The sequence below is a fragment of the Anomaloglossus baeobatrachus genome, chromosome 2 (genome assembly GCF_048569485.1).
Source record: "Anomaloglossus baeobatrachus isolate aAnoBae1 chromosome 2, aAnoBae1.hap1, whole genome shotgun sequence".
In the NCBI taxonomy this organism is placed as follows: domain Eukaryota; kingdom Metazoa; phylum Chordata; class Amphibia; order Anura; family Aromobatidae; genus Anomaloglossus; species Anomaloglossus baeobatrachus.
The window spans coordinates 764,165,078-764,189,054 of record NC_134354.1 but is presented as its reverse complement, the minus strand read 5'-3'; the positions used below and the strand labels follow the sequence as shown (position 1 = coordinate 764,189,054).

Here is a 23,977-nt window from a genome sequence, read left to right as displayed (position 1 = left end):
GGAGATGCAGCTATAAAGTCCAGGCTTCACTGCACATGCTCAGAAAGGGATGCTCAGAGCAGACATTAAGCTCATGCATGGTGCTAGAATAAAGAGTACAGAATGAAGCTGTAGAGTCCTCCATTCTTCACTGCACATGCCCAGAAAGAAATGCTCAGAGCAAACATTAAGCTCATGCGTGCTGCTGGAATAAAGAATATAGAATAAAGCTGTAGAGTCTCCAGGCTTCACTGCACATGGTCAGAAAGGGATGCTTAAAGCAAATGTTAAGCGCATGCATGGTGCTAGAAAAGAGAGTACAAAATGAAGCTGTAGCATCCTCCAGGCTTCACTGCACATGCTCAGAAAGGGATGCTCAGAGTAAACGTTAAGTGCATGCGTGGTGCTGGAATAAAGATTACAGAATGAAGCTGTAGAGTCCTCCAGGCTTCACTGCACATGCTCAGAGCAAACGTTAAGCTCATGCGTACTACTGGAATAAAGAGTACAAAATGAAGCTGTAGAGTCCTCCAGGCTTCACTGCACATGCTCAGAAAGGGATGCTCAGAGCAAACGTTAAGTGCATGCGTGGTGCTGGAATAAAGATTACAGAATGAAGCTGTAGAGTCCTCCAGGCTTCACTGCACATGCTCAGAGCAAACGTTAAGCTCATGCGTACTACTGGAATAAAGAGTACAAAATGAAGCTGTAAAATCCTCCAGGCTTCACTGCACATGCTCAGAAACGGATGCTCAGAGCAAACGCTAAGTTCTTGCATGATGCTGGAATAATGAGTACACAACTTGGTAAACATGTCAGTCATATGCAGAGGGGTGTGATTACAGGAACCGAAGCCAGACTAGTCTGATGTGAAGTAATACCTTCCTGGACTGTTGATAACTATCATCCTTGTGTGTTTACATAAGACGACCTACAATTATAATTTTAAAATCACTTTTTTTTTTGTCTTATGGTATGCACTTTTTGGGGGTTTTTTTGTCTTCTGGTATGTGCTTTTTGGGTTTTTTTTGTCTTATGGTATGTGCTTTTTGGGGGGGTTTTGTCTTATGGTATGCGCTTTTTGGGGTTTTTTTGTCTTATGGTATGCGCTTTTTGGGGTTTTTTGTCTTTTGGTATGCACTTTTTGGGTTTTTTTTTGTCTTATGGTATGCGCTTTTTGGGGGTTTTTTTGTCTTATGGTATGCACTTTTTGGGGTTTTTTGTCTTCTGGTATGTGCTTTTTGGTTTTTTCTTTTTCGCTCCTAATTGGGAGACCCAGACAGTGGGTGTATAGCTACTGCCTCTGGAGGCCGCACAAAGAACTACACTTAAAAGTGTAAGGCCCCTCCCCTTCTGGCTATACACCCTCCCGTAGGAGTACGGATTCCTCAGTTTTAGCTTTGTGCGCAGGAGGTCAGACACGCACGCATAGCTCCATTGTTTTTAGTCAGCAGCAGCTGCTGACTATGTCGGATGGAAGAAAAGAGGGCCCATACAGGGCTCCCAGCATGCTCCCTTCTCACCCCACTCTATGTCGGAGGTGTTTGTAAGGTTGAGGTACCCATTGCGGGTACGGCGGCAGGAGCCCACATGCTGATTCCTTCCCCATCCCTTTTTACAGGGCTCTGGGTGAAGTGGGATTTACTGGTCTCCAGGCACTGAGACCGTGCTCCATCTACAGCCCCTGGAGAAGATGCTGGATTGGAGCGGAGTACATCAGGGACATGGCCCTGCTTCCTCAAGGTACTCTGTGTCCCCGTGCATTTGGCGCTCACACAGCAGCATGCTGGGTGTTGTAGTGCGCCGGGGGACATCAGCGCTACGGCGCTTGTGCCATGGCCTCATTCAGCTTCGCTGAAGCAGGCACACTTCTGGGAATCGGTCGCGCCGGCCGCTGGGACTGCGGCGCGGCTGGCACTTGTGGTGCGCCGGGGACTTCAGCGCGGCCCGCGCTTTTACGGCGGCCGCGCTGATAACTCGAGTCCCCGGCTTTTGCGGCCTGCTTCCGTTCGTTCCCGCCCCCAGACCTGCCAGTCAGGAGAGGGGCGGGACGCTGGTCAGTGCATCAGCGCTGAGGGCTGGAGTCGTTTTTACATACTCCAGCCCTCACAGTAGGCACAGAGGGGACACTGTTTCCCGCACTTTTGTTTGGGAACTCCCACGGACCGCCCCTCTCCACAGACGCCGGCAGCCATTCCTGCTGACACGCTGAGCTGCAGAGGGGAGCCGGGGAGACCCAGACAAGGAATTCTGCGCCTCTTACCCGCTATTCAGCGGGCGGTAAGCAGCCCTCAGGGCTCACCCCCTCTTGTGCCAGTAGTATTCTTAGTATTTTGTTTCTACAAATACTTGGTATTACATAGCGCTGGTCGCCCTTTGGCTATAGACTCTCTCACATTGCAGAGAGCCAGCAGCATGTCGTCCGTAAAACGCAAGGGTGCCAAGGCACAGACATTATATGCTTCCTGCACCGCATGTGGGACTTTTCTACCGGCAGGCTCCACGGACCCCCATTGTGTGCAGTGCTCGGCCCCTGCGGCGCTTGCACAGTCGGGACCTCTGCTGGACGTGACCCAGGGTGTACCACCTGTGAATGCTGTCCAAGTGACAGGAACTGAGTTTGCAGCTTTTGCTGACAGAATGTCTCTCACTATGTCACAAATTCTTGACACATTGCGAGCTAGGCCTGTACTTCAGGCCACGGACACTGTGCAATCATTGCCCCCTGGTCCCCCTCAGCTGAATTACCTCCAAGCTCCGGGACGGGCACATACACCTCAGGGTGAAGACTCTGACTCGGACGATGGCCCCGGGCAGCCTAAGCGGGCTCGCTATGACGGGCCTTCACATTCATCTCAATGGTCAGGATCCCAGCGAGATGAATCTATGGGTGATGAGGCGGACGTAACTGATCAGGATTCTGATCCTGGGACCGCTCTCAATCTAGATACACCAGATGGTGACGCCATAGTTAATGATCTTATATTTAACATCAATAAGATGTTAAATTTTTCCCCACCAGCTCCTCTTGTAGAGGAGTCAGCTTCGCAGCACGAGAGAATCCATTTCAGATACCCTAAGCGTACATTAAGCACTTTTCTGGACCACGCTGACTTTAGAGACGCAATCCAGAAACCCCACGCTTATCCTGAAAGGCGTTTTTCTAAACGGCTTAAAGATACACGCTATCCTTTTCCCCCTGAGGTGGTCAAGGGTTGGACCCAGTGTCCAAAAGTGGATCCTCCAATTTCCAGGCTTGCAGCTAGATCCTTGGTTGCAGTTGAAGATGGAGCGGCACTTAAAGATGCCACTGACAGGCAGATGGAGCTCTGGCTGAAATCCATCTATGAAGCGATTGGAGCGTCATTAGCGCCTTCTTTTGCGGCCGTATGGGCACTCCAAGCTATCTCAGCCGGGCTTGCGCGAGTCGACTCAGTCACACGTGCATTTGCCCCGCAGGTAGCACCATTGACCTCGCAAATGGCGGCATTCGCGTCGTACGCGATTAATGCTGTTCTTGACGCTACAAGCCGCACGGCAGTGGCGTCAGCCAACTCCGTTGTTTTGCGTAGGGCCCTGTGGTTGAGACATTGGAAAGCAGATTCTCATTCCAAGAAGTGCTTAACCAATTTGCCTTTTTCTCGTGACCGATTGTTTGGAGAGCGTTTGGATGAAATCATCAAACACTCCAAGGGTAAGGACTCATCCTTACCGCAACACAGACAAAACAAACCCCAACAGAGGAAGGGTCAGTCTGGTTATCGGTCCTTTCGAGGACCGGGCAGGTCCCAATTCGCCTCGTCAAAAAAGACTCAAAAAGACCAGAGACGCTCAGATTCTTGGAGGTCTCAGTCACGCCCAAAAAGGACAGCCGGAGGAACCGTTGCCAAGACGGCGTCCTCCTGACTTGCGGTCTCCGATTCCCACACCCGCGGTCGGTGGGAGGCTTTCCCACTTTGGCGACATTTGGCTGTCACGCGTCAAAGACCGTTGGGTGAGGGATATTCTGTCTCACGGGTACAGAATAGAGTTCAGTTCTCGTCCGCCAACTCGTTTCTTCAGAACTTCTCCACCACCAGACCGAGCCGATGCTCTGTTGCAGGCGGTGGCCGCTCTAAAGGCGGAAGGAGTGGTGACCTCCGTCCCTCTTCAGGAACAAGGTCACGGTTTTTACTCCAATCTGTTTGTGGTCCCAAAAAAGGACGGATCGTATCGACCCGTCCTGGATCTAAAGTTGCTCAACAGACACGTAAAAGTCAGGAGGTTCCGGATGGAATCCCTACGCTCCGTCATAGCCTCAATGTCTCAAGGAGATTTTCTAGCATCAATAGATATCAAAGATGCGTATCTCCACGTGCCGATTGCACCAGAGCATCAGCGTTTCCTACGCTTCGTCATACACGACGAACACCTGCAGTTCGTAGCGTTACCTTTCGGTCTGGCAACAGCCCCCCGGGTCTTCACCAAAGTCATGGCAGCAGTAGTAGCTGTTCTGCACTCGCAGGGTCACTCGGTCATCCCGTATCTAGACGACCTGCTTATAAAGGCACCCTCTCAAGAGGCATGCCAGCACAGTCTGAAGGTGGCACTAGACACTCTCCAGAGTTTCGGGTGGATTATCAACTTTCCAAAGTCTCATCTAACCCCGACCCAATCTCTGACTTATCTTGGCATGGAGTTTCATACTCTCTCAGCGATAGTGAAGCTTCCACTGGACAAGCAGTGCTCGCTACGGACTGGAGTGCAATCTCTCCTTCAGAGCCAGTCGCACTCACTGAGGCGCCTCATGCATTTCCTAGGAAAGATGGTAGCAGCAATGGAGGCAGTCCCGTTCGCGCAGTTTCATCTGCGCCCTCTACAATGGGACATTCTACGCCAATGGGATGGGAAATCGACGTCCCTCGACAGGACTGTCTCCCTCTCTCAGACTGCCAAGGACTCTCTGCGTTGGTGGCTTCTCCCCACCTCATTGTCACAGGGAAAGTCGTTCCTTCCCCCGTCCTGGGCAGTGGTCACGACGGATGCGAGCCTATCAGGGTGGGGAGCGGTGTTTCTCCACCACAGGGCTCAGGGGACGTGGACTCAGGAAGAGTCCACCCTGCAGATCAATGTTCTGGAAATCAGAGCAATCTATCTTGCCCTGCGAGCCTTCCAACAATGGCTGGAAGGCAAGCAGATTCGGATTCAGTCGGACAATTCCACGGCGGTGGCGTACATCAACCACCAAGGGGGAACACGCAGTCGCCAAGCTTTTCAAGAAGTCCAGCGGATTTTGACGTGGGTGGAAAGCAGAGCGTCCACCATATCCGCAGTTCACATCCCAGGCGTGGAAAACTGGGAAGCAGACTTTCTCAGTCGCCAGGGCATGGACGCAGGAGAATGGTCCCTTCACCCGGACGTGTTTCAGCAGATCTGTTGCCGCTGGGGGACGCCGGACGTCGATCTGATGGCGTCACGGCACAACAACAAGGTCCCAGTTTTCATGGCACGGTCTCACGATCACCGAGCACTGGCGGCAGACGCCTTGGTTCAGGATTGGTCGCAATTCCGACTCCCCTATGTGTTCCCACCTCTAGCATTGTTACCCAGAGTTCTCCGGAAAATCAGGTCCGACTGCCATCGAGCCATACTCGTCGCTCCAGATTGGCCAAGAAGGTCGTGGTACCCGGATCTGTGGCATCTCACGGTAGGCCAACCGTGGACACTACCAGACCGTCCAGATTTGCTGTCTCAAGGGCCGTTTTTCCATCTGAATTCTGCGGCCCTGAACCTGACTGTGTGGCCATTGAGTCCTGGATCCTAGCGGCCTCAGGTTTATCTCATGAAGTTGTTGCCACAATGAGACAGGCTAGAAAACCATCCTCAGCTAAGATCTATCACAGGACGTGGAAGATATTCTTAGCGTGGTGCTTGGCTCAAGGGTTTTCTCCCTGGCCATTTGCATTGCCAATTTTTCTTTCCTTCCTGCAGTCTGGGTTGGAAAAAGGTTTGTCGCTTAGCTCTCTTAAGGGTCAAGTCTCCGCGCTATCCGTATTCTTTCAGAAGCGCTTGGCACGGCTTTCTAAAGTACGCACGTTTCTCCAAGGAGTTTGTCATATCGTTCCTCCTTACAGACGGCCATTGGAACCCTGGGATCTGAACAAGGTTCTCATTGCTCTCCAGAAGCCGCCTTTCGAGCCTTTGAAAGAGGTTCCCCTTTCTCGGCTTTCACAAAAGGTAGTTTTTCTTGTGGCGGTCACGTCTCTTCGAAGAGTGTCCGAGCTAGCGGCGTTATCTTGCAAATCTCCCTTCCTGGTGTTTCACCAAGACAAGGTAGTACTGCGTCCAATTCCAGAGTTTTCTCCCAAGGTGGTTTCTTCCTTTCATCTCAATCAGGATATCACTTTGCCATCTTTGTGTCCGCATCCAGTTCACCAATTTGAAAAGGGTTTACATCTGTTGGACCTGGTGAGAGCACTCAGGATTTACATTTCTCGCACGGCGTCTCTACGCCGTTCTGATGCGCTCTTTGTCCTAGTCGCTGGTCAGCATAAGGGATCGCAAGCTTCCAAATCCACCCTGGCGCGGTGGATCAAGGAACCAATTCTTCACACATACCGTTCTGCTGGGCTTCCGATTCCATCTGGACTGAAGGCCCATTCTACCAGAGCCGTGGGTGCGTCCTGGGCATTGCGGCATCAGGCTACGGCTCAGCAAGTGTGCCAGGCGGCTACCTGGTCGAGTCTGCACACGTTTACCAAACACTATCAAGTGCATACCTACGCTTCGGCAGATGCCAGCCTAGGTAGACAGGTCCTTCAGGCGGCGGTGGCCCACCTGTAGGAAGAGGCTGTCTGACAGCCCGTTCATGTGGTATCTTTTTACCCACCCAGGGACTGCTTTTGGACGTCCCACTGTCTGGGTCTCCCAATTAGGAGCGAAAAAGAAGAAGGGAATTTTGTTTACTTACCGTAAATTCCTTTTCTTCTAGCTCCAATTGGGAGACCCAGCACCCGCCCTATTTGTTCTTAGGGTTTCGTTTTTCGGGTGCACATGTTGTTCATGTTGTTTCTTAAGTTCTCCGATCTTGTTATCGGATTGAATTTGTTTTTGAAACTGTTATTGGCTTTCCTCCTTCTTGCTTTGGTACTAAAACTGAGGAATCCGTACTCCTACGGGAGGGTGTATAGCCAGAAGGGGAGGGGCCTTACACTTTTAAGTGTAGTTCTTTGTGCGGCCTCCAGAGGCAGTAGCTATACACCCACTGTCTGGGTCTCCCAATTGGAGCTAGAAGAAAAGGAATTTACGGTAAGTAAACAAAATTCCCTTCTTTTTGTCTTATGGTATGTGCTTTTTGGGGGGGTTTTGTCTTATGGTATGCGCTTTTTGGGGTTTTTTTGTATTATGGTATGCGCTTTTTGGGGTTTTTTTGTCTTATGGTATGCGCTTTTTGGGGTTTTTTGTCTTATGGTATGCACTTTTTGGGGTTTTTTTTGTCTTATGGTATGCGCTTTTTGGGGGTTTTTTTGTCTTATGGTATGCACTTTTTGGGTTTTTTTGTCTTGTGGTAGTCGCTTTTTTGTTTGTTTTTTGTTGTTCTATTTGTTAGTTTTTTTGCACCAAAATCTTCACTAGGGCGCACATGATTCATCATTGTTGCGCAAAGTAAAAAAGTTCTTTATTTTTGTCTTTTACCGATTTTGCAATTGTTTTAGCTCAAATAGATTAATAGAATCGCTAAAACTCCCCCCCCTAAAAAAAATCTGTAGCCCAAATTGTCTAGAATCTTCAATCTCAGCTCAGAATAGTCAACACTAGAAAAAAACAGGCAAACACATAAAATGAACGTTATAAAAGGCACAAATTAAAACAGCCAAAAATACCAACAACTAGGCAAAAAAGGCACAAATGCAATAATGAACTGTGCTATACAGTTACATGATAAAATGTTATCTACCTGCAGTCACCACTAGGGGGAGCTCAGGAAATACAATCTGTGTTATATACTGTACGACTTCCATAAACAGTATGCAGTAAGCTATTGAGCTCCCCCTAGTGGTGGCTGCAGGTAGCCAGAATTTTATCATATAGTTCTAGGGCCCCAATTTATCATTTGCAAGAGATTTTTTGCAAATTTTTTTTGATCTTGTAATTTTTGGCACCAAGTTCATCAAAATGGAGCACTTGTTTCATGAATTTTGTGCAAAGTCAAAAATGGTCTTTTTTCCTCTTTTATCCATGTCTATGACATTTTGGGCAGAGTTGCCCGTTTTATAAAATGTTGCCAAATTTGCACACAGGTTTTTTTGCCTACATGGCCTCAGTCCAGATGTGGGGGGACGGGGGGGGGATAACTGGAGTACATTTGCCCCAAATATTGCAATTTTTTGAAAAGTTGCAAAAGATGAATTAAGTGAAAACCTCTGGAAACCTCAAATTTTGCCAATGACGACCAATAAAAGAAATAAAAACAAGTGAAAACATTGGAAAAAGGCGCAAATGGAAAGATGAATTTGGTGAACACAAAAATAGGTGCAAAACACCAAAATCAGGCGCAAAGGCTAAAATGAATTATGTTGATTAACATTGGAAATGTTTTACTGATCTTGTCCTGGTTTTGAGTTCCTTTGTTTCTTCTCCTTTTGAGTTATACACTGTGTGCAGAATTATTAGGCAAATGAGTATTTTGATCACATGATGCTTTTTATACATGTCGTCCTACTCCAAGCTGTATAGGCTGAGAGCCAACTACCAATTAAGTAAATCAGGTGATGTGCCTCTCTGTAATGAGGAGGGGTGCGGTGTAATGACATCAACACCCTATATAAGGGGGGCTTAATTATTAGGCAACTTTCTTTCCTTTGGCAAAATGGGTCAGAAGAGAGATTTGACGGGCTCTGAAAAGTCCACAATTGTGAGATGTCTTGCAGAGGGATGCAGCAGTCTTGAAATTGCCAAACTTTTGAAGCGTGATCACTGAACAATCAAGCGTTTCATGGCAAATAACCAGCAAGGACGCAAGAAGCGTGTTGGGCAAAAAAGGCGCAAAATAACTGCCCATGAATTGAGGAAAATCAAGCGTGAAGCTGCCAAGATGCCATTTGTCACCAGTTTGTCCATATTTCAGAGCTGCAACGTTACTGGAGTATCAGAAAGCACAAGTGTGCCATACTCAGGGACATGGCCAAGGTAAGGAAGGCTGAAAACCACCACCTCTGACCAAGAAACATAAGATAAAACATCAAGACTGGGCCAAGAAATATCTTAAGACTGATTTTTCAAAGGTTTTATGGACTGATGAAATGAGAGTGACTCTTGATGGGCAGATGGATGGGCCAGAGACTGGATCAGTAAAGGGCAGAGAGCTCCACTCCGACTCAGACGCCAGCAAGGTGGAGGTGGGGTACTGGTATGGGCTGGGATCATCAAAGATGAACTTGTGGGACCATTTCGGGTGGAGGATGGAGTGAAGCTCAACTCCCAGACCTACTGCCAGTTTCTGGAAGACAACTTCTTCAAGCAGTGGTACAGGAAGAAGCCGGTATCATTCAAGAAAAACATGATTTTCATGCAGGACAATGCTCCATCACATGCATCCAACTACTCCACAGCGTGGCTGGCCAGTAAAGGTCTAAAAGATGAAAAAATAATGACATGGCCCCCTTGTTCACCTGATCTGAACCCCATAGAGAACCTGGGGCCCCTAAAAAAATGTGAGATCTACAGGGAGGGAAAACAGTACACCTCTCTGAGCAGTGTCTGGAGGCTGTGGTGGCTGCTGCACGCAATGTGGATCGTAAACAGATCAAGCAATGACAGAATCTATGGATGGTCGGCTGCTGAGTGTCATCAGAAAGAAAGGGGGCTATATTGGTCACTCATTTTTTTGGGTTTTGTTTTTGAATGTCAGAAATGTTTATTTCCAAATTTTGTGCAGTTATATTGGTTTACCTGGTGAAAATAAACAAGTGAGATGGAATATATTAGGTTTTTATTAAGTTGCCTAATAATTCTGCACAGTGATAGTTACCTGCACAAACAGATATCCTCCTAAGATAGCCAAATCTAAAAAACCCCTCTCCAACTTCCAAAAATATTAAGCATTGATATTTATGAGTCTTTTGGGTTGATTGAGAACAGAGTTGTTGATCAATAATAAAATTATCCTCTAAAATACAACTTGCCTAATAATTCTGCACACACTGTATTGTTTCTTCTCCTTTTGAGTTATATTGTTTCTTCTCCTTTTGAGTTATATTATTTCTTCTCCTTTTGAGTGTCATTGTTTCTTCTCCTTTTGAGTGTCATTGTTTCTTCTCCTTTTGAGTGTCATTGTTTCTTCTCCTTTTGAGTTACATTGTTTCTTCTCCTTTTGAGTTACATTGTTTCTTCTCCTTTTGAGTGTCATTGTTTCTTCTCCTTTTGAGTGTCATTGTTTCTTCTCCTTTTGAGTGTCATTGTTTCTTCTCCTTTTGAGTTCCATTGTTTCTTCTCTTTTTGAGTTCCATTGTTTCTTCCCCATTCACATCCAAATCTAAGTTCAGTAGTGATAGTTTGTGGTTATCAGAGAACAGATTCATGATGGAAATGACTGAATGCACCACCTTTTTAAATGAAAGTTAACCCCTTTAAGTGAAAGTTAACCACTTCTAATGAAGTTTTTAAGGTACTGTAAGAGTGCAGCCTTACATTGCCATCTAGTGGAGAAATGATGTAACGGACACAACTTTTTGAGCCAACATATTGAATGGTAGTAGCCCCACGGATAAGAATTATTGGTCCACCGCTTTATCTGCCGCCTCTGGTTTCTTTTTATCCCCACAGAGATGGATATGTCGATATCAGAAGACAGCTACGTCAGAAGTCCCCCGACTAGCCCAAGTGCCAGACCCAATGACGAACACGTGGGCTCGGCAGAGATTGCCTGAAAGAGACAAAGAATGCCCAGAACCGCCAATGATGCCAGCGACAGCAATGACCACCCATGCCCAGGTCCGTATAGAGGTCGTACCCCCGCTGTGGCGGTACCACCCTGACCATGGACTAGATGGATGGAGAATGAACTGGTGCCCGACCTCTGAAAAAAATGGAGGGGTATAGAGTAGTGACCCCTCAATACTATGATCCTACCGGCAAAACCACTCCGGGCAAAACTAACACCCATAGTGGTGCCCACTGTGCCGGCCTCATAGAAAACATACTCACCCGTTCCAGCGACCTGTGAGCCGCCCACCAGTGGTCACTGCCAGACACGCCTTCTTCCTGTGCTGACGGCTGCCCCTAGAGGGCGCTGTGTACCCAGAAGTCTCCATCACCGATGGCCACTTCTCAGTGCTGCCCCCGCAGGCAAGGAGGAGCCATTTTGCACTTTTTTTCATTTGTGGCTCAATGAACTAGAATCAGTTATGGACTCCTCGATTACCAGGATCTGATGAATATAAGCAGGGGCCCTCAGACATGTGACAACGCACACAGACAAATGTGCGGATCGCACAACGCACACATACATATCTGCAGATCCCACAACGCACACATACATATCTGCAGATCCCACAACGCACTCAGACATATCTGCAGATCCCACAACACACACAGACATATCTGCAGATCCCACAACACACACAGACATATCTGCAGATCCCACAACGCACTCAGACATATCTGCAGATGCCAAAACACACACAGACATATCTGCAGATCCCAAAACACACACAGACATATCTGCAGATGCCAAAACACACACAGACATATCTGCGGATCCCACAACACACAGACATAACTACGGATCCCACAACACACACAGACATATCTGCGGATCCCACAACACACAGACATATCTACGGATCCCACAACACACACAGACATATCTGCAGATCCCACAACGCACACAGACATATCTGCAGATCCCACAACGCACACATACATTACCGAGATCTGATGAATATAAGCAGGGGCCCTCGGACATGTAACAACGCACACAGACAAATCTGCAGATCGCACAACGCACACATACATATCTGCAGATCCCACAACGCACTCAGACATATCTGCAGATCCCAAAACACACACAGACATATCTGCGGATCCCACAACACACAGACATATCTGCAGATCCCACAACACACACAGACATATCTGCAGATCCCAAACGCACTCAGACATATCTGCAGATGCCAAAACACACACAGACATATCTGCAGATCCCACAACAAACACATACATTACCGAGATCTGATGAATATAAGCAGGGGCCCTCGGACATGTGACAACGCACACAGACATATCTGCAGATCCCACAACGCACTCAGACATATCTGCAGATCCCAAAACACACACAGACATATCTGCGGATCCCACAACACACACAGACATATCTGCAGATGCCAAAACACACACAGACATATCTGCAGATCCCACAACACACACAGACATATCTGCAGATCCCACAACACACACAGACATATCTGCAGATCCCACAACACACACAGACATATCTGCAGATCCCACAACGCACTCAGACATATCTGCAGATGCCAAAACACACACAGACATATCTGCGGATCCCACAACACACACAGACATATCTGCAGATCCTACAACGCACTCAGACATATCTGCAGATCCCAAAACACACACAGACATAACTGCGGATCCCACAACACACACAGACATATCTGCGGATCCCACAACACACACAGACATATCTGCGGATCCCACAACACACACAGACATATCTGCGGATCCCACAACACACACAGACATATCTGTAGATCCCACAACGCACTCAGACATATCTGCAGATGGCAAAACACACACAGACATATCTGCAGATCCCACAACGCACACATACATATCTGCGGATCCCACAACACACACAGACATATCTGCAGATCCCAAAACACACACAGACATATCTGCGGATCCCACAACACACACAGACATATCTGCAGATGCCAAAACACACACAGACATATCTGCAGATCCCACAACACTCACAGACATATCTGCAGATCCCACAACACACACAGACATATCTGCAGATCCCACAATGCACTCAGACATATCTGCAGATGCCAAAACACACAGACATATCTGCGGATCCCACAACACACACAGACATATCTGCAGATCCTACAACGCACTCAGACATATCTGCAGATCCCAAAACACACACAGACATATCTGCGGATCCCACAACACACACAGACATATCTGTGGATCCCACAACACACACAGACATATCTGCGGATCCCACAACACACACAGACATATCTGTAGATCCCACAACGCACACAGACATATCTGCAGATGGCAAAACACACACAGACATATCTGCAGATCCCACAACGCACACATACATATCTGCGGATCCCACAACACACACAGACATATCTGTAGATCCCACAACACACACAGACATATCTGTAGATCCCACAACACACACAGACATATCTGCAGATGGCAAAACACACACAGACATATCTGCAGATCCCACAACGCACACATACATATCTGCGGATCCCACAACACACACAGACATATCTGCGGATCCCACAACACACAGACATATCTGCGGATCCCACAACACACACACACAGACATATCTGCAGATGCCAAAACACACACATACATTACCGAGATCTGATGAATATAAGCAGGGGCCCTCGGACATGTGACAACGCACACAGACATATCTGCAGATCCCACAACGCACTCAGACATATCTGCGGATCCCACAACACACACAGACATATATGCGGATCCCACAACACACACAGACATATCTGCAAATCCCACAACACACACATACATATCTGCGGATCCCACAACACACACAGACATATCTGCAGATCCCACAACGCACTCAGACATATCTGCAGATCCCAAAACACACACAGACATATCTGCGGATCCCACAACACACACAGACATATCTGCAGATCCCACAACACACACAGATATATCTGCAGATTCTACAACGCACTCAGACATATCTGCAGATCCCAAAACACACACAGACATATCTGCGGATCCCACAACACACACAGACATATCTGCGGATCCCACAACACACACAGACATATCTGCGGATCCCACAACACACACAGACATATCTGCAGATCCCACAACGCACACAGACATATCTGCAGATCCCACAACGCACACAGACATATCTGCAGATGCCAAAACACACACAGACATATCTGCAGATCCCACAACACACACATACATTACCGAGATCTAATGAATATAAGCAGGGGCCCTCGGACATGTGACAACGCACACAGACATATCTGCAGATCCCACAACGCACTCAGACATATCTGCAGATCCCAAAACACACACAGACATATCTGCGGATCCCACAACACACACATACATATCTGCGGATCCCACAACGCACACAGGCATATCTGCAGATCCCACAACACACACATACATATCTGCGGATCCCACAACACACACAGACATATCTGTGGATCCCACAACACACACAGACATATCTGCGGATCCCACAACACACACAGACATATCTGTAGATCCCACAACACACACAGACATATCTGTAGATCCCACAACGCACTCAGACATATCTGCAGATGGCAAAACACACACAGACATATCTGTAGATCCCACAACGCACACATACATATCTGCGGATCCCACAACACACACAGACATATCTGTAGATCCCACAACACACACAGACATATCTGTAGATCCCACAACGCACTCAGACATATCTGCAGATGCCAAAACACACACAGACATATCTGCAGATCCCACAATGCACTCAGACATATCTGCAGATGCCAAAACACACACAGACATATCTGCGGATCCCACAACACACACAGACATATCTGCAGATCCTGCAACGCACTCAGACATATCTGCAGATCCCAAAACACACACAGACATATCTGCGGATCCCACAACACACACAGACATATCTGCAGATCCCACAACGCACACAGACATATCTGCAGATCCCACAACGCACTCAGACATATCTGCAGATGCCAAAACACACACAGACATATCTGCAGATCCCACAACGCACACATACATATCTGCGGATCCCACAACACACACAGACATATCTGCGGATCCCACAACACACACAGACATATCTGCGGATCCCACAACACACAGACATATCTGCGGATCCCACAACACACAGACATATCTGCGGATCCCACAACACACACACAGACATATCTGCGGATCCCACAACACACACAGACATATCTGCGGATCCCACAACGCACACAGGCATATCTGCAGATCCCACAACGCACTCAGACATATCTGCAGATCCCACAACACACACATACATATCTGCAGATGCCAAAACACACACAGACATATCTGCAGATCCCACAACACACACATACATTACCGAGATCTGATGAATATAAGCAGGGGCCCTCGGACATGTGACAACGCACAGAGACAAATCTGCGGATCGCACAACGCACACATACATATCTGCAGATCCCACAACGCACTCAGACATATCTGCAGATCCCAAAACAGACACAGACATATCTGCGGATCCCACAACACACACAGACATATCTGCAGATCCCACAACACACACAGATATATCTGCAGATCCCACAACACACACAGATATATCTGCAGATCCCACAACACACACAGATATATCTGCAGATCCCACAACACACACAGATATATCTGCAGATCCCACAACACACACAGATATATCTGCAGATCCCACAACACACACAGATATATCTGCAGATCCCACAACACACACAGATATATCTGCAGATCCCACAACACACACAGATATATCTGCAGATCCTACAACGCACTCAGACATATCTGCAGATGACAAAACACACACAGAGATCTGCAGATCCCACAACACACACATACATTACCGAGATCTAATGAATATAAGCAGGGGCCCTCGGACATGTGACAATGCACTCAGACATATCTGCGGATCCCATACCACACACAGACATATCTGCGGATCCCACAACGCACACAGGCATATCTGCAGATCCCACAACACACTCAGACATATCTGCAGATCCCACAACGCACACATACATATCTGCGGATCCCACAACACACACAGACATATCTGCAGATCCCACAACACACACAGATATATCTGCAGATCCTACAACGCACTCAGACATACCTGCAGATCCTACAACGCACTCAGACATACCTGCAGATGACAAAACACACACAGACATATCTGCGGATCCCACAACACACACAGACATATCTGCAGATCCCACAACGCACACAGACATATCTGCAGATCCCACAACGCACTCAGACATATGTGCAGATCCCAAAACACACACAGACATATCTGCGGATCCCACAACACACACAGACATATCTGCAGATCCCACAACACACACAGACATATCTGCGGATCCCACAACACACACAGACATATCTGCGGATCCCACAACACACACAGACATATCTGTAGATCCCACAACGCACTCAGACATATCTGCAGATGGCAAAACACACACAGACATATCTGCAGATCCCACAACGCACACATACATATCTGCGGATCCCACAACACACACAGACATATCTGCAGATCCCAAAACACACACAGACATATCTGCGGATCCCACAACACACACAGACATATCTGCAGATGCCAAAACACACACAGACATATCTGCAGATCCCACAACACTCACAGACATATCTGCAGATCCCACAACACACACAGACATATCTGCAGATCCCACAACGCACTCAGACATATCTGCAGATGCCAAAACACACAGACATATCTGCGGATCCCACAACACACACAGACATATCTGCAGATCCTACAACGCACTCAGACATATCTGCAGATCCCAAAACACACACAGACATATCTGCGGATCCCACAACACACACAGACATATCTGCGGAACACACACAGACATATCTGCGGATCCCACAACACACACAGACATATCTGTAGATCCCACAACACACACAGACATATCTGTAGATCCCACAACGCACACAGACATATCTGCGGATCCCACAACACACAGACATATCTGCGGATCCCACAACACACACACACAGACATATCTGCAGATGCCAAAACACACACATACATTACCGAGATCTGATGAATATAAGCAGGGGCCCTCGGACATGTGACAACGCACACAGACATATCTGCAGATCCCACAACGCACTCAGACATATCTGCGGATCCCACAACACACACAGACTTATATGCGGATCCCACAACACACACAACATATCTGCAAATCCCACAACACACACATACATATCTGCGGATCCCACAACGCACTCAGACATATCTGCAGATCCCAAAACACACACAGACATATCTGCGGATCCCACAACACACACAGACATATCTGCAGATCCCACAACACACACAGATATATCTGCAGATTCTACAACGCACTCAGACATATCTGCAGATCCCAAAACACACACAGACATATCTGCGGATCCCACAACACACACAGACATATCTGCGGATCCCACAACACACACAGACATATCTGCGGATCCCACAACACACACATACATATCTGCAGATGCCAAAACACACACAGACATATCTGCAGATCCCACAACACACACATACATTACCGAGATCTAATGAATATAAGCAGGGGCCCTCGGACATGTGACAACGCACACAGACATATCTGCAGATCCCACAACGCACACAGACATATCTGCGGATCCCACAACACACACAGACATATCTGCGGACCCCACAACACACACAGACATATCTGCGGATCCCACAACGCACTCAGACATATCTGCGGATCCCACAACACACACAGACATATCTGCGGATCCCACAACACACACAGACATATCTGCAGATCCCACAACGCACACAGACATATCTGCAGATCCCACAACGCACACAGACATATCTGCAGATCCCACAACACACACATACATTACCGAGATCTAATGAATATAAGCAGGGGCCCTCGGACATGTGACAACGCACACAGACATATCTGCAGATCCCACAACGCACTCAGACATATCTGCAGATGCCAAAACACACACAGACATATCTGCGGATCCCACAACACACACATACATATCTGCGGATCCCACAACACACACAGACATATCTGTAGATCCCACAACGCACTCAGACATATCTGCAGATGCCAAAACACACACAGACATATCTGCGGATCCCACAACACACACAGACATATCTGCAGATCCTGCAACGCACTCAGACATATCTGCAGATCCCAAAACACACACAGACATATCTGCGGATCCCACAACACACACAGACATATCTGCAGATCCCACAACGCACACAGACATATCTGCAGATCCCACAACGCACTCAGACATATCTGCAGATGCCAAAACACACACAGACATATCTGCAGATCCCACAACGCACACATACATATCTGCGGATCCCACAACACACACAGACATATCTGCGGATCCCACAACACACACAGACATATCTGCGGATCCCACAACACACAGACATATCTGCGGATCCCACAACACACAGACATATCTGCGGATCCCACAACACACACACAGACATATCTGCGGATCCCACAACACACACAGACATATCTGCGGATCCCACAACGCACACAGGCATATCTGCAGATCCCACAACGCACACATACATATCTGCAGATGCCAAAACACACACAGACATATCTGCAGATCCCACAACACACACATACATTACCGAGATCTGATGAATATAAGCAGGGGCCCTCGGACATGTGACAACGCACAGAGACAAATCTGCGGATCGCACAACGCACACATACATATCTGCAGATCCCACAACGCACTCAGACATATCTGCAGATCCCAAAACACACACAGATATATCTGCAGATCCTACAACGCACTCAGACATACCTGCAGATGACAAAACACACACAGACATATCTGCAGATCCCACAACACACACAGATATATCTGCAGATCCCACAACACACACAGATATATCTGCAGATCCCACAACACACACAGATATATCTGCAGATCCCACAACACACACAGATATATCTGCAGATCCCACAACACACACAGATATATCTGCAGATCCCACAACACACACAGATATATCTGCAGATCCCACAACACACACAGATATATCTGCAGATCCTACAACGCACTCAGACATATCTGCAGATGACAAAACACACACAGAGATCTGCAGATCCCACAACACACACATACATTACCGAGATCTAATGAATATAAGCAGGGGCCCTCGGACATGTGACAATGCACACAGACATATCTGCAGATCCCACAATGCACTCAGACATATCTGCAGATCTCAAAACACACACAGACAAATCTGCGGATCCCATACCACACACAGACATATCTGCGGATCCCACAACGCACACAGGCATATCTGCAGATCCCACAACGCACTCAGACATATCTGCAGATCCCACAACGCACACATACATATCTGCGGATCCCACAACACACACAGACATATCTGCAGATCCCACAACGCACTCAGACATATCTGCAGATCCCAAAACACACACAGATATATCTGCAGATCCTACAACGCACTCAGACATACCTGCAGATCCTACAACGCACTCAGACATACCTGCAGATGACAAAACACACACAGACATATCTGCGGATCCCACAACACACACAGACATATCTGCAGATCCCACAACGCACACAGACATATCTGCAGATCCCACAACGCACACAGACATATCTGCAGATCCCACAACGCACTCAGACATATCTGCAGATCCCAAAACACACACATACATATCTGCAGATCCCACAACGCACACAGACATATCTGCGGATCCCACAACACACACAGACATATCTGCGGATCCCACAACACACACACAGACATATCTGCGGATCTCACAACACACACACAGACATATCTGCGGATCTCACAACACACACAGACATATCTGCGGATCCCACAATGCACACAGACATACCTGCGGACCCCAGCTAAATGACTGCATTCGTTGAAGTATCCCTCGCCAAATATACCAAAAAATGGGGCTCTGTATACACCACAGGGCCCCTCTGTCCCTGTTCAGGAAACACCATCCCCTATTTTTGCCATTTCCCTGGATCTTGGACATTTGCGATCCAGAGTCGCCTGCCCTTGTATGTATACTGCATATAGCCCCAAGTGACCTGCACATGCTGGGAGTTATAGTTCCACAGAGGCAGGCGAGGTATGCGTCACACGTGCTAAGCCGATATTGAGCAAGGTTTTTTATCCTATTTTTATGTAGATGGCGGCTTGTATTTTGTACGGTTATCGTGGCATTTGTATTATTGTACAAGCACAAAAAATTTGTTTTTTTTTAAAAAAAAAATAAATATTTAATAGTTTCTCATTTTCATCAACTTAGAAAATGATCACGTTTGAGGTTTACTGAGATCCAAACTGGAGAAGCTGCTGCTTAGAGCAATAATGTATTTTTTTGTAAAGGCTCCTGTGATGTGGGGACATCCTGCCAGTGATATCAGACATCTCTGCTGCTTATTAAAGAAAATGGATTTTTATACAAAAGTTGTACTGTATCTGTATCATTAATATGAAAATAAAAAGATCATGCTATGTTCAATACATTTTTTTTTCGCATTTTTTTTATACTCTGGAGCTGCACTCACTCTTCTGCTGGTGCAGTCACTGTGTACAGACATTACATTACTGATCCCGAGTTAAATCCTGTATTATACTCCAGAGCAGCATTCACTATTCTGCTGGTGCAGTCACTGTGTACATAAAATACATTACTGATCCTGAGTTACATCCTGTATTATACCCCAGAGCTGCACTCACTATTCTGCTGGTGCAGTCACTGTGTACATAAAATATATTACTTATCCTGTACTGATTCTGAGTTACCTCCTGTATTATACTCCAGAGCTGCACTCACTATTCTGCTGGTGTAGTCACTACATTACATTTCTTATCTTGAGTTACATCCTGTATTATACTCCAGAGCTGCACTCACTATTCTGCTGGTGTAGTCACTACATTACATTTCTTATCTTGAGTTACATCCTGTATTATACCCCAGAGCTGCACTCACTATTCTGCTGGTGCAGTCACTGTGTACATAAAATACATTACTTATCCTGTACTGATTCTGAGTTACCTCCTGTATTATACTCCAGAGCTGCACTCACTATTCTGCTGGTGCAGTCACTGTGTACATACATTACATTACTGATCCGGTACTGATCCTGAGTTATATCCAGTATTATACCCCAGAGCTGCACTCACTATTCTGCTGGTGCAGTCACTGTGTACATAAAATACATTACTTATCCTGTACTGATTCTGAGTTACCTCCTGTATTATACTCCAGAGCTGCACTCACTATTCTGCTGGTGTAGTCACTACATTACATTTCTTATCTTGAGTTAAATCCTGTATTATACTCCAGAGCTGCACTCACTATTCTGCTGGTGCAGTCACTGTGTACATACATTACATTACTTATCCTGTACTGATCCTGAGTTACCTCCTGTATTATACTCCAGAGCTGCACTCACTATTCTGCTGGTGCAGTCATTGTGTACATACATTACATTACTGATCCGGTACTGATTCTGAGTTATATCCAGTATTATACTCCAGAGCTGCACTCACTATTCTGCTGGTGTAGTCACTACATTACATTTCTTTTTCGCTCCTAACTGGGAGACCCAGACAATTGGGTGTATAGCTATTGCCTCCGGAGGCCACACAAAGTATTACACTTAAAAGTGTAAGGCCCCTCCCCTTCTGGCTATACACCCCCAGTGGGATCACTGGCTCACCAGTTTTGTGCTTTGTGCGAAGGAGGCAACACATCCACGCATAGCTCCACTGTTTAGTCAGCAGCAGCTGCCGACTATGTCGGATGGAAGAAAAGAGGGCCCATACTTGGGCTCCCAGCATGCTCCCTTCTCACCCCACTTCATGTCGGAGGTGTTTGTTAAGGTTGAGGTACCCATTGCGGGTACGGAGGCTGGAGCCCACATGCTGCTTCCTTCCCCATCCCTTTTTACAGGGCTCTGGGTGAAGTGGGATTCTATCGGTCTCCAGGCACTGAGACCGTGCTCCATCCACAGCCCCTGGTATCTGCTGGACATGGAGCGGAGTATCTTCAGGGACATGGCCCTGCTACATGGAGGTACTCTGTGTCCCTGTGGGGACCGCGCAGACACACGGCAGCACTGCTGGGTGTGTTAGTGCGCCAGGGACAGCGGCGCTGTCCGCACTAGTGCCATCGCACACCACAGCGTTGCTGGGTGTGTTAGTGTATTGGGTGACTACTGCGCTAACCGCCGCTGCCATTTTTATTTAAGGCGCCGCTGGGATTTGTGGTGCGCCGGGGACTTCCGCGCCGGCCAGCACTGATATGCCGGCCGCGCTTATTAACTCGAGTCCCCGGCTTCTGGGCCTAGTCTCCCTTCGTTACCGCCCACAGGCCTGACAGTCAGGGTAGGGGCGTGACGCTGCATAGCACAGCAGCGCTGAGAGCTGGAGTATGTTTTGCATACTCCACCCCTCTCACTGTGTGCACTGTGAAACCGGATTCCCGCACTTTCTCAGGCACGCCCACGGCTTCCTTCTCTACAAGGACACCGGCAGCCATTAGTGTCAGTTTCTGTACGATACAGAGACAAGTGTGGAAGACCCTGGCATTCTGATAGTCACACAATCGCTGCAACAGGCGTTAAGCAGCACCTGTGGTGCTAACCCCACTAGTGCAGAAGTGCACTTATAGATATGCTTGTACTATATACATTGCACTGTTTGGTCGCACGTTGTATATACCCTCCTGGATTGTGCGGAGGAGTTATCAGCATATTCTCTGTGTAAAACAAAGGTGCAGAACCACATGTTTTTCTATGCAGCCGGTACAGCATGTACGGCTATACGGCCGGCAGGTTACATAGACCTCCATTATATCCAACTCAGCCGGAGTCTCTGCTAATGGCCAGAGGATGAGGACGGTGTCTGCAGTATTTACTGACAGATTTTCTGAGACTATGGCTATGATACTAGAAGCCTAGCAGTCCGGACATGTCTCTCACAATATGGGCACTGTTGAATCATTGATCCATGGCCCCCCTCAGTGTGAACAACTAACAGCTCCGGGAATGTCACACGCATCCCAGAGTCACGGCTTTGCACAGACGTCAGTCCCAGACAGCCTAAGCGGGCTCACTATGAGCGGCCCTCGGTTTCATCAGGGTCCTAGCAGAAGGACTCTCTGTGTAATGAGGCGGAAGTAGCGGCTCAGGATTCTGATCCTGAGACCGCTCTCAATCTGGATACACCTAATGGTGACGCCATAGTGAATAATCTTATAGCGTCCATCAATAGAATGTTGGTTATTTCTCACCCAGCTCCTCCAGTGGAGGAGTCAGCTTCACGTATTTTTCTGGACCACTCTGCCTTCAGAGAGGCAGTCCAGGAACACCACGCTTATCCAGATATGCGCTTCTCCAAACGGCTCAGGATACAAGTTATCCCTGCCCCCTGACGTGGTCAAGGACTGGACCCAGTGTCCCAAGCGGCATCCTCCAATCTCCAGGCTTGTAGCTAGATCCATAGTTGCAGTGGGAGATGGAGCTGCACTTAAAGATGCCACTGACAGACAGATGGATCTCTGGTCTAAATCCATCTATGAGACTGTCGGCGCACCGTTGGCTCCAGCATTCTCACCCTTGGGGCACTCCAAGCTATTTCAGCTTGTCTTACACAGATTGACACGGTTACACGTACATCTGTGCCGCAGGTGGCATCCTTAACCTCTCAAATGTCTGCATTTGTTTTTTACGCGATTCAGGTTGCCCTAGACTCTGCGAACCGTACGGCAGTAGCCTCCGCTGCTCCGTGTTTTTAAGCAGAGCCTGGTCTGCTCGTTAAGTGAATGGAAGGCAGATTCTGCTTCCAAAAAAGGTTGCTTAACCAGTTGCCTTTTTCTGC

The 23,977-nt window shown here is 47.5% G+C and overlaps 1 protein-coding gene across 1 annotated transcript in view; it reads left to right on the top strand.

Moving 5' to 3' along the window:
- The window catches only part of GDPD4 (glycerophosphodiester phosphodiesterase domain containing 4), a 93,632-nt gene extending 73,018 nt beyond the window's left edge, over positions 1-20,614 (top strand). Inside the window, exon 16 of the mRNA XM_075337502.1 lies at positions 10,783-20,614. Coding sequence (XP_075193617.1) covers positions 10,783-10,886 — 104 coding nt within the window. The 3' untranslated portion in view covers positions 10,887-20,614. The remainder of the gene's footprint in view (positions 1-10,782) is intronic.
- Positions 20,615-23,977: the final 3,363 nt, after the last annotated feature.